The sequence below is a fragment of the Cydia splendana genome, chromosome 21 (assembly GCF_910591565.1).
Source record: "Cydia splendana chromosome 21, ilCydSple1.2, whole genome shotgun sequence".
Lineage (NCBI taxonomy): Eukaryota > Metazoa > Arthropoda > Insecta > Lepidoptera > Tortricidae > Cydia > Cydia splendana.
This window is the reverse complement of record NC_085980.1, coordinates 10,397,760-10,410,572: the sequence shown is the minus strand read 5'-3', so window position 1 is coordinate 10,410,572 and position 12,813 is coordinate 10,397,760. Positions and strand designations below refer to the sequence as shown.

Here is a 12,813-nt window from a genome sequence, read left to right as displayed (position 1 = left end):
GGAAACAGAGGAGTACGAAACCTCGATTTTTGAGATTTTTACGCAGGATTTTTCGCCTTGTCCTTATCGCACTACTTTTAGGTGCCGCTTCCGTTAGCGAGACGGGTATATTTACCTAAAATATTTAAAACTCAGCTCCTGTTTCGTCTTAACATCGCTTGAGGAAATCGTAAACTTTCATGGAAGTGGAAGTCAGTAGCATTAGCACCTACCTGGTTACTCCAAGAGCTGTTAGGGTCCCAGGTGGAGTTGGGGTCCCACGCTTGGGCAGCAGGGTCAGCGTTGTATGCTGCGTTGTCGTATGCGGCGTCCGGGTTGTATGCTGGAGACAAATTAATACATTAGTCTGGCAAACAATTTTGTCAGTAATTGTAGAATAAAAAATACTATACCGATCTCTCTTATAATACTAGCATAAGAAAAAGACAGATTGCTTTTGCAAAAACGATTCTTTCCAAACTATACGATAGTCTAGAATCATGACAACTTTGCTGTCTGTCACTAAGGGCATAAACTAACGTACCTAAAACGGAGGTGTGTCGAGTAACCATGCGTTTGACAAATTATTCTATTAAACAGCCTTTCCACCGATGTGCGGCATGAAGCAAGCGACATTATTAAAAAAAAACATACTTATTTATAAAAAGTACCTACGTACCAGATCCAAGATTTAGGGAGAAAAATATGAGTAGGCAAGGTACTTGGTGCCCTCGACCGGATTTACAAATTATGCGCTCTAACAAGGTATGTTGTTCTATTTATTGTAAGTTGGTTCAGAATAGAGCGCAAAATCATGAAATACTATAAGAACAAAAGAGCGGGTTATTCCTTACGTGGGGGGTTCTGCAGGGCGGTCTCCTTGGTCTGTCCCTCCATCTGCGTGTATTCGTCACCCGCGGGTTTGGCCGCCGCCGCCCCAGCCGCGCTCCTGCACATATAATGAGACTACTATTGAGAAAATCAAGTTGGCAAGAGTCAAGTCAAATGTTGCAAAACATTTTATTTTCATCCCAAGTAAAACACCCAGATTGTTTGGTAAATATGACAAGGTACACCAATTTAATATGGTGGTTTCATATAAGGCAGAAGTAGAGGCAAGGAATGCCTAAAATATTGTAAGGGGGATTGGGATCATGAGATTCATGAGTATCATGGGAGTACGTCGAATGCAAACAATACAAGACTAGTACTCATGGTGATGTTCTTCAGAAGACGCTTGTCTTGCAGCGAATATTTCAGTCCACGACTCCACGTTGACGAAGATGAATAACACATGATGGCTGATTTGAGTTGACGATGAAGGCTTTCGTTCATATCTTTGGTAGTTGTGGGTGATAAGCAGTAGTGCTGTAGCTGCTTTCTGGGCATCCACTGCTTAAGGGAACCTCGACACGAAAGAAGAAGAAGAAGCAGTAGTGCGCAGCAACCATCGTGATCAGAGCCTTGAAGGGTTCTCTCGAACTGACGACCTCGGTCTGTTGTCACCCGTAGTGGTCTGAGTTTGGCAAACTAGCCAGATCCAGACTTACTTGTATGTGACGAGTGCAGCCTGCTCCTCCCGTGTTGGCAGCTTGAACGGCAGCTTCTTGGTCAAAACCCAACGCTCCAGCTCGCTGTTGAACCGCAGAGCCACGCAGTACACGCCGTACATTATCAGCATGAACAGCGCTTCGGGCCTGCAAGATAATTGCAATAGTGCATAAGTTTAGTATATCTACTTTCAAGAACGTTTATATTGAACTGCAGGTGATATCTTACCAAGACACATATCCGTTTGCGATAAACATCGCGACTAATTCGAATAAGGCATAGTTTCCTAGATCTGGGTTGGAAGATCAAATTAATGATCAAAAGGACTCTGAAGTACAAGCAATGTTACTCGAAGTTTCGCTTTATCATATCATATCATATTTATTCATCAACAATACAAGATTGTGTTTGAAATGCACATAAAATACAATTACAATAAAATACAATAGAATAAACAACATTTGAAAATAATAATAACAATAATAGTAAGCACTAGTAACATATTTTAGCCATATCCATTGCCGTAGTGGTGATCATGGTTCCTTACGACACGTACGTCTACGTCACATGCTGTTTCTTAAGAGCTTACGCCAGCATCCACTGATACACATTTTTTCAGCAAACTTTAGACCGACTGTTTAGTTTAGTTTAGTTTAGTTTATTGATCTCTCAATACAATTTTCATAGTTAATGTAAAAGAATACAGAAGCAATTACTTATCGTATAGCGATCGTCAGGATACAAAACAAAGCAAATAATTAAATTACAATTGATATTATAGTTGAAAAGTAGTTATATACAATGGTATATAAATATATCACAAAATATTAGTAATGTCAAAATATTCAAATAGCAAATTATACAATGTCAAAGATAATAAATGATAATAGAAAAATAAAAAAACAATTGCTTTAGCAAAGCCACTGACCGGATCAGTGGCTATCAGGCTGTTTGTTATATCTTACCAAGAGACGTATCCATTGGCGATGGTGCACAGCATGACCAGTATAGAGACGGCATAGAAGAAGCAATCGCGGCACAGCGGCCACCAATTGAGATGCGACACGGTGCCGGCGCACAGCGCGCACACCGATATCACGAACATTATGTTGAACACTGCGGACCCGATCACGCCTGACACGCCTGCAATATACATTCACGTATGTAAGATTTAAAAGCAAGACCTCAAAGCAAGCATTTCAATTATTAAGAAATGTTTTTCTTTCGTCGGAACTCGTTAAAACCATCTAAATTCTAAGAGAATTAAAAGAACGGTGCCGATAATAGCGTCAACAGAAAAATATTGTAAAAGGACAAAAATCCTGATGGATTCCATTTTTATTCAATGCCGTTACATTACTTCTAATGTAATGACTTGATCAGGATTAATTGAAACCCCATCATTTTATAAACTTGATGAAGGAGACGAATGGAAGGGAACAATCCCTTGATCCTAGGAAGCTATTGCTATTACTATTCCTTCACCTGTTTTACGAGGAATCTAATGTGTCCTCTCAAGCGCTTGGTTACCACGATTTTTTGTGTGGTACTCAATGATTATTATTCCTTAAGAGAAAAGGGGACGACCGATTCTCCATACGAAGGAAAATTAGGTCTTCGGTTGTGTATCGTCCACTTTCGTTTTAATAATTTACTATTGATAATTTTTGAGTGTCAATAGGTAATAGGTACACCTACTTAAGATGAAATGTTAAAAGTTCCTCACCGATATCGTCCTGCGCACAGAAGACGCCAATGACGACGGTGGCGAGCTCGGGCGCCGAGCTGCCGGCCGCCATGAACGTGGCGCCAGCCACGTCGGGCGCCAGCTTTAGCTCTGTAACAATACCACAAACAAATAAATTATATACTCTGGCACACCCACTGTGTCAGTAGAAAAAGACACGAAATTCAAATTTTCTATGGGAGGTCAACCCATCACGCGAACACTTTTAACTTTTCCACCTTTTTCTACTGATAAACTGGGTGTACCAGAGTTTATAACAGGACATCATCGGTCTCCGAGTCTATTGAATTACAGGGGCATTCCAGGCTTAGGAGAATGTCGCTTACGTAACGCTTTTGCCTGGTATGGCAGCTATCTAAATCAAATAGGAAAAGCTCGAAAATATACTATTAATTAGTTAGCCAAGTCATGAAATATTATCAGACTTTCTCAGTATTTTCAGAAATCTCTTAGCGCCACTTGCACCATCCCACTAACCGGTTAAACCGTTAACCCAGTGTCAAATTGTACTGGTAACCATGGTAAATAAAGGTTTGACCGGTTAACCCTGGGTTAACCGGTCAACCCTTCCTGACATCACACATCATAAATGTATTTTATTCGCCGATGACATTTCAATTATAGTATCAAGTAATCAATCAGAAACTCAAGCAAATCACGAATTTGACATAAATAGTGCAATAGAATGTGTAGTAAAGTGGCTTGAAGGAAACAATCTCCAAGTTAATTTGGAAAAAACAACGTATTTACGTTTTAATCAATCTAGTCAATCTATAATTATAAGCTACAATGGACATTTATTACAAGAACGTGACATAGTAAAATTTTTAGGAATACATTTAGATAATAAGCTAAACTGGAATGGACATATTGAGACTGTATGCGCAAGACTGAATAGATTTGTTTTTGTCCTTAATAGATTGCGTAGAACATCTGATCACAGAACTGCCATGGCTGCCTATTACGGATATGTCGAATCAATTCTCAGATATGGACTCACGGTCTGGGGTAATGGGATAGATATTATAAGAGTACTGCGATCCCAAAAAAAATGTATTCGTGCAATCTGTGGTATTAGCCCTCTCGAGTCATGTAGGCCGATGTTTCTCAAGCTTAAAGTCCTGCCATTTCCTTGCCTGTATGTTTTTGAAGTAGCCAAATTTGTTAAACAACACCCTGAATTATTTATTACAGCTAGTGACATATACCCTAGAAATACTAGAAATGGTGAACGACTTGTAGTTGGAATGCAAAAAAAAACTGCTATTTTTAACAAAAACTGCCCTGCTATGTGTGTAGAAATATTTAATAAGTTGCCACCTGACATTAAATGCTTGCCAATGAATAAATTTAAGAAAACCCTACATGAGTGGCTGTTAAATAAAATGTTTTATTCACTTCACGATTATTTCAATGATATATTGTAGTACATAATGTATATAATGTAATAAATACTTAGCTTAAGAAATACAACAAATATTTGCATGCTGTTTGTGGACGGTTGAATTAGGAGGAACTTTATGTATATATAACAACTGTAATCTGACCCTATTCACGCAAATAAATAATTTATGATTTATGATTTATGATTTATGATTTAGTGGGATGGTGCAAGTGGCGTTTAGTAGTCTACGTACCTTCACAGATCCTGTCAAGACTGGACACGAAGTACTCGTCGCACACGATAGCGAGTCCGATAAATGTGAACACAGCCACCAGCACGTGTAATATCAGGCCTCCATGCTTGCGCGCGTTTTGCCCCATCAGTGGCCGAGGGAACTGTGTACAAGCATGACAGTAACGGTTAAAAAAAACCTTGTAATAATAATACATTACACCTACAAATTACTACAATGATCCGCCAAGAGTAGAGCAAACAAACGAAAAAGGCATACCTATAACCGCACCAAACGTCAGGTCTATACACAAATAAAATAGGCTTGATACTTCAGCTTATAAAATCTTAATTATTTATGACATTATCTAAATCTTGTATGTAAGGTAATTAATGAAAATTGAGAAAACTTCACTAAATCTTTAGATTCGTGTTTGCTCGTATAAAATTAAAACCTAAATGTGAACTTGCCTCTTTTCATTTTGATCAGAATATTAATGCGAATAAAACAACTGAAAATGTCTAATAATAAACTGGCATGTTACCTGCTCGATAGCAGGAGGAGTACAGTTCCTCAAGGGGTGGACCGTCGGCACTGCATTCTGCAACCAACGAAAACAAACATTAGAGATAATGAGGCATAAACCGCAGATGCTGTAATAGTACATTACTATACAAGTGCGAAAAATAGGAATTACCTTTTCGCACGTGTATTGTACAACGTTTTATAGTACATATGGGCCTTTAAATGTTTGACATAGGCACGTATTGTCCTTAATCCCGCCCTAGGGCGGTAAAGTAGCACCATATGTACTGTAAAATAAGTAGGTATTTATTTAACATCAGTTTATAGGTTGGCTGTATGATACTAGATTAACAGGCCTATTCGGATTTCGAGATAATCACAAGATCTTGAGACGATTTAGAGATCAACAAGATCTACATTAGATATCGACTAGATGTGACTTGGATATCTAAGTCATAACTTGTCGAAATCGTTCAAGAGGACCTCCAGAATCGCGGAAACGTCAAATTTGACATAATTATCTATCTTACAAATATCTTTAAATTATCCGTATCGTAACTTGTTGAAGTGTAGTAGAAATGTAGAAATCTAATTCATTTTCCGAATCGAGCCGTTCTAGGCTTTATTCCTCTTATCTACATAAGAGGAATAAAACCTATATATTACTTCAAAAGTAGAGATGTAACACGTCAAATTAGGAGTACTCTCACCACGTAATATTACAGAACTTTATTATATTTACCCCAAAACATAATTATTATCGTATGAAACACGAGTAATTTCCGGCTCTATAGAGTTTCCGAAAACTGGACCAAACATTTAGATCAACACGGGTATGAAAAGTTTGCTACAAACAGTGCGCTAATGAGCCACCTCTTATATCCAAAAATACTGAAATCTAAGAAACTGAAGTATTGCAAATTACTGTACAAATGTAGTGAATAATCCGTTCTCATTGTATTCAGTCAGTCTCAGTACAAAATATTGAGATTGACTGAAGTAGCATGACAAATACGATCGATTCCGTTAAAATACGATGAGAATGGATTATTGACTACATCTATTCTGGACAGGACAACTTGTTTACATGTTTAATGAATAGTTTCAGTACAGTAGGTGAATACTTCGGTACTTACAGTACTTACGGTCTAGCATGAGTTGCGTTCTCGAGCGCGACTCCATACATCAAGCGCGACTTCAAGTATGGACTCGCGCGCGAGAACGCAACTTATGCTAGACCCCCTATATTCCTTATTAGTTTTAAGGTAATTCTAAGTTAGGTCCCCACTGAAAATCAGCGCAGCGGCTGACTCGTCCGTAGCATTACTTCATCATTTTTAACGTCCATCTGTTCTATGTCTTCTTTGTAATTTAACTGGTTTTGGTTTGACGCAAGTAAATGTATTTTCTTTCTTTCTCTCTACTTACAGTGGAACTTACAGTTGTGTAATTAATGAGTATTACGTGATCACCAAATGAAGAAAATTACTATTTTCTACTCCTAAGCACATGCTTAGGTACTTGCTGTGTACCTGTACATACCTACACAATTTCAGAAATGACTTTATTCGATTAAAATTACACCCGAATACACGACTATACGCGAATATTATCTTAGTTGGAAATTCAAGACATACCAATTTAAACTTTTCGCCATATCGAAGCCAGGGTCTTAATGAATAGGGAAAGTTATTTCAGACATCTACCTACTCGTACAGGAAGCAAGACAAATGCTTAAACAAACCAGTGTAAGTATATAAAATTTAACTATTGGATTACGCTTATATTTATGAATTATTTATTACATTTCATAAACGATGAGATCCCATACGAAGGATAAGATTAAGATTTGCATAAGGCATCTACAAAGAGCTTTTACAATTCGTCTGAAGCCCTCTTTTGATCTCGATGCCTTTCCTCGCGATGAAAGCAACAAATTAATGGTTAGGGTAAGGCTTTGTGTAAAGGTAACCTTCAGTAATACAGGTAAGGGCAAGGTTCATGGGCGTACCCAGCATTTTTTAAACTTTTTAAAGGGTGGGGCAGAAGTAGGGTTACGTGCCTTAATTGTTCCTAAAATTTTTTAGCTTCTCATCAGACCACAGACCAGGGTGGGGCAACTGCCCCACCTTGCCCCACCGTGGGTACGCCTATGGCAAGGTTTTTATATAAATTATGATAAGAATTAACTGAATACATTTTTTTTTATCCATAACCACAAAATAAATTATAGGAACGTATATTATAGTAGTAATAATGTCAGGCTCGTGCGAACACTCGTATTTCCCATTTTTATTTACGCCGCAGAGACGTGGACAGTGCGCGAGTTGGAAAAGGGGAAGATAGATGCCCTAGAGATGTGGTGCTGGAGGAAAATGCTTGGGATATCGTGGACGGATTTCCGCACCAACGTGTCCATACTCCAGGAGCTCGGCATCACATAGCGTTTATCGACCGTAGTACAGTCGCGCATACTACAGTACTTTGGCCATGTCGCTAGGCGAGATAACGACTCCATAGAGCGACTGGTCGTACAAGGAAGAGTGGAGGGAACCAGATCGCGCGGCAGATCACCTATGCGCTGGACTGACCAAGTGAAATCCGCAGTGGGAAACGGCGTATCTGACTGTGCCAGACAGTCTGCCAACATGGAGAGATGGCGGGAGATCGTGCAAAGAGCTGTGTCCGCCTCTACTACCTATTGCGGACGCCTCAACGTGACCACGACGGCTCTGTCAAGAGCGATACGACAGAGAAGAAGAAGAAGATTAATAATGTAACGAAGTTCAACAAAAGCGATGTTTGATAGAAAAGAATAGGTAGGTATAAATATAACACATACTAGCGACCCGCCCCGGCTTCGCACTAGTTACACAAAACCTTAACAAATTACACACCGAAACCTTCCTCAAGAATCATTGATTCCTCTATTTATTGGTGAAAACCCCATGAAAATCCGTTCGGTAGTTTCTAAGTTTATCGCGAACATACATACACACAAAGAGACAGACGCGGCGTGGGATGGGACTTTGTTTTACAAGGTGTAGTGCTGGTGTAGTGATAAACAGATGACGTAGATAGCAGTATACACAGCTCCGTGCATTATGCGGTAACTCTGGTTGATTTTGCGTTAGCCCCCTTCTAAGAATTGTCACTAAAGGAGCCCCCAGATCAGGGATGTTGCGGATGCAGATTTTTTGACATCCGCGGATGCGGATGCGGATGTCAAGGTTAGGTACCTATTTAAAAACGTCAAATATTACGTTTTATTTAGTATTTTTTATTTAAAAAAAACGAAACGTTTAGTCTTTGAGCAAGAATTTAGGTACGTTGTATTTAATACAGTAACTTGGCCGACTTTTCTGGACCTAGACGGTTATAGGTAATGACGAAATTACCTAGCACTTACGCCGCCGCTAAGACGTTTCTGTACTGACTGGTTCGACATCTGCATCCGCATTAAGCTCGACATCAATTTTATGCGGATGCGGATACGGATGCGGATTTTGAAAATAATGCGGAAGTTCCGCGGTTGCGGATGCGGATGCGAATATTCGACATCCCTGTCATAACTAGATTACCAGTTCGCAGGACGATATCAGCCTGTCAGTTAAACGCAAAAGGTGACAGTAACGGAACAAGTGACAGGCTGATATCGTCCGGCGAACTACGTGCACACTAGCGCCACTGCTAAATAATCGTGATTATTTAAATTTAACGACAGGTATTTAAAAAAGGGGGCCGCTATGGACCTACTGTATTTTGTATTTAAGTACCTTTTGAATACCATCAAACTAGTTTTTGTGTTGCTGGATTCGTCAATCTATGCGTCCAAAGTTAAAACGGCCGTTTTTGTTTTGAGTTCCTAGATCGACGAACCAGCAACATAAAAACTAGTTAGATGTATTCAAAAGGTAGTTAAATACAAAATACAGTACGTAGCGGCCCCCTTTTTTTAAATATCTTTCGTTAAATTTAAATATACACGAATATTTAGCAGTGGCGCTAGTGTGCACGTTGATGGGCTCTTAAGAACAGCAAGAACAGCGCGGCACTCACCGAGGGCTCGTACCCGGCGTCCTTCTGCTTCTTCTTCTCTCCCTCATCTTCCTCGTCGGGCTCCGTGGTCCCTTTCAGCAACTTCTTCCTCCCCTTGTCTTCCTCTTCCTCTGGCACTTTCTCTTTCTCACCAGCGGGAGTTGGTTCTGTTTCTGTGGAAACGTTAAAATATTTGTTTACATAGTTTGGTTCATACGTAGATTAAGAATGAAGTTGCGTCTTTCACCAGGATTAAGTACTTTAGTTTTCATTTGTAAGTGGGTCAATTTTTGAAGAGGGTGTTTTTTCGACATTTGTATGGCAATTTTTTATTTTTGGAAAAGCTGATTTATAATCATAATTTCAGGAAGGGTTCTTAACAACAAAAAATATACTGCACGAGGCACAACACAACTCTACTTTTTATAGTTAGTTAGATATGGACGTGTAAAGATTGACATTTGTATGGCACTATTTATGTATTTGTAAGGCGCTTTTGACATGTATATGGTATTTTTTCGACATTTGTATGGCACTATGTCGACATTTGTATGCCACAATCGACATTTGTGCGGTCAAAATAGCCGTATAAATGTCGCCAATAATATTTTTTAGCAAAATTTCCTATACAACCGACTCACTTATATATTTTACTATATATTTTAACACTATATTTGCAACTATTATTATAAAATACACATTTTTATTTCGACTGTGTACCAACATATTAAGCGTCCAGACAAATGTCATTGTAGTCGTACCAAAATATATCGAAAGAGATTCTTACCTGTTTTTATATAAAATAAACTGTTTCCGCGTCCACACTCGATGTCAATCGACGCCCAACTAACCGCACTATTGCGTCATAAATTTAATCTAACCATTATTCAATAGACAAAGAAAGATTTTGGGGGGTATCTGTAAGTCATAACAAAACAAGTGCCGCGCGGGACAGCGATAAAAAGGCTTCCCTTGTTTTATTAAATAACGCATTAATTTATCGAAAGGATTAAATCAATTCTCTAGAAAATGCTCTTTATAAAAATACAAAGGTATTTATAATACGTTGCGTACATCCAAAGTTATGAGTTTTTTTATTGGGCTATGTCGCCACTGGGACACGCGAAAAAACGGCAAATTTCGCCGTTTTTGGAACTTAAAATGCGATTTTGTCAGAAACAAATAATATTTAAGGAACAGTTTTTCATTTTTTTAAAAGCTTATAATATTTTGAATGAAAATATATACATACCCAGTCTTTTAGTCCTATGGACTTTGAGTTTTAGCCGTGGGACAGCAAAAAATGCCAATTTGAAAATTGACCCAAGTACGTAAGCAAAAATGGCAATATATTTCTGTCAGAATTATGGAGTTTTCCTTACATTGACTATTTATTTTTTATTTTTTTATGATAATATTTTACTGTTGGTCTAACTTGTCTTTATTTCAGGTAAGTCATTTATGGTTCAGTTACCGTATGACCACATATTTAAGGTGCAGCGGGATGATTTCGACTGCGGGGTAATTTCAACTAATCGAAATGTCTTCCATGTTTTACATTATTAACTAGAGTGCCATATACCTATGTATGTCCAGATAGCGAAAAAGATGTAGGTACTTATTGTGTGTGTTGTGTGTGATTCTAAATTAATAATGTAAAACATGGAAGATATTTACCGTACCTTACCTACATTATCAATATATTATTATCGCTATTATAGAGGCAATATTAAAAGTAAAAGATAACATTAATCCTAAAAAAAATAATCTATGTGAGCATTATGTACACTTTGACGATCATGATGAGAAGATAAACATAATTTTGACGAATGTAGCAAATTTATAGTGTAGGTAATTTTCATCATGAAATAAAGAAATCTAAATCATTTAAATACCTTTTGGACTGGTTTCCTTGGTAAAGTCCGTTTCTTTTTTTGGTGACGTGAGTATCGTGGGAGTTGGTTCGGGCAGCGTGGAGCCCTCTTTTGGCTAAAATGATAAACAAAAATGTCTTAGATTTATTGATGTCAAAAATATAGCTTGTGTATGTAAAGTATACTTTCTTATATAGGTATATTTATATTTCAGTGATTTTCCATGATCTTTAAGACTAAGCAAGCTTTTACCCAAAAGGGATCCACATTAGATTAAGTTTATTTAAATGTACCTACTCTATGTAATGTAATGTGGAAATAAAAAGATATATTATTTTTTATTTATATGTACAGGATGGAACATTTCTAGGGACCGAATTGAAAGGATAATGTTATCTAAATCTACAATCGAGTTATTATAATAGTAAAGACTTTTTAATCCAGCTTTACGATTAATAATAAACGCATTGCAGTAGGACTCTTACTAGACCTCACCAAGGCATATGATAAAGTTTCTCACGCAGTTTTACTACAAAACTTATACGGCTCTGGAATCAGGGGCATCGCTTTCGATTGGTTCAAATCTTACCTCGAAAACCGCGCGCAGCTTGTTCAAATCGAGTATCTTGATCCCTCCTCTGCTAGTCTGCAATCAGTCCGTTCTGATGTCAAAGAAGTAAGCGGATCTATTCCTCAAGGAAGTGTACTGGGTTGCCTACTGTTCTTGTTATATATAAATGACCTCCCGAAAGAAATTGATGTAAAATGTACCCTATTTGCAGACGATGTATCCCTCCTCTTTGAATTCAATAACAATGACGATATTAACGCAAAGCTATCCCAAACCTTAAACAACGTAAACCATTGGATGCTCGATCACAATCTTAGCATAAACACTGATAAAACAAAACTAATCCAATTTTATCCTTACCAAAGAACGCCTTTAGAATTAAAACTAATGCTTAACAACAAAGAAATTGAAGAGGTAAATAAGTTCAAACTCTTAGGTATTACTATCGATAGTCATTTGAATTGGAAAGCCCACGTTTTAAATACTAAAACAAAACTATCCCAATTCCAATATGCGTTATTTATACTACGTAAAAATACAAATTTCGCTGCAGCACTCTCTGCCTATTATGCCTATGCCCATTCCTGGTTGCGATACGGTATCGTGATGTGGGGTGATAGTACTGATGCACACGACTTGTTTGTAATGCAGAAAAGGTGTATACGCATATTGCTAAACAAATATAACAGAGAAAGTTGCCAGCCTCATTTTTCTGAGCACGGTATACTAACATTACCATGCATTTATATTTATGAACTAGCCATGTATGTGAGGAAAAATATGCACCTGTTCCAAAAACAGCAAAATGAAAGGTTAAAAAACAAACTTCAACTACCTGCACCAAAACTAGAACTATTCCGAAGCAGCCCCCTATATTCCTCTGCAAAATATTACAATAATCTTCCAAACTAC

The 12,813-nt window shown here is 37.9% G+C and overlaps 1 protein-coding gene across 1 annotated transcript in view; it reads right to left on the bottom strand.

The window, feature by feature from the left end:
- Window positions 1-12,813, bottom strand: part of LOC134801018 (probable sodium/potassium/calcium exchanger CG1090) — a 45,351-nt gene that overhangs the window by 16,420 nt on the left and 16,118 nt on the right. The window contains exons 3-11 of the mRNA XM_063773517.1: window positions 11,352-11,445; window positions 9,478-9,629; window positions 5,438-5,494; window positions 4,915-5,056; window positions 3,257-3,367; window positions 2,496-2,673; window positions 1,530-1,676; window positions 834-928; window positions 213-322 (exon numbers count right to left, since the gene is read on the bottom strand). Of these exons, the coding sequence (XP_063629587.1) occupies window positions 213-322; window positions 834-928; window positions 1,530-1,676; window positions 2,496-2,673; window positions 3,257-3,367; window positions 4,915-5,056; window positions 5,438-5,494; window positions 9,478-9,629; window positions 11,352-11,445 (1,086 nt within the window). The remainder of the gene's footprint in view (window positions 1-212; window positions 323-833; window positions 929-1,529; window positions 1,677-2,495; window positions 2,674-3,256; window positions 3,368-4,914; window positions 5,057-5,437; window positions 5,495-9,477; window positions 9,630-11,351; window positions 11,446-12,813) is intronic.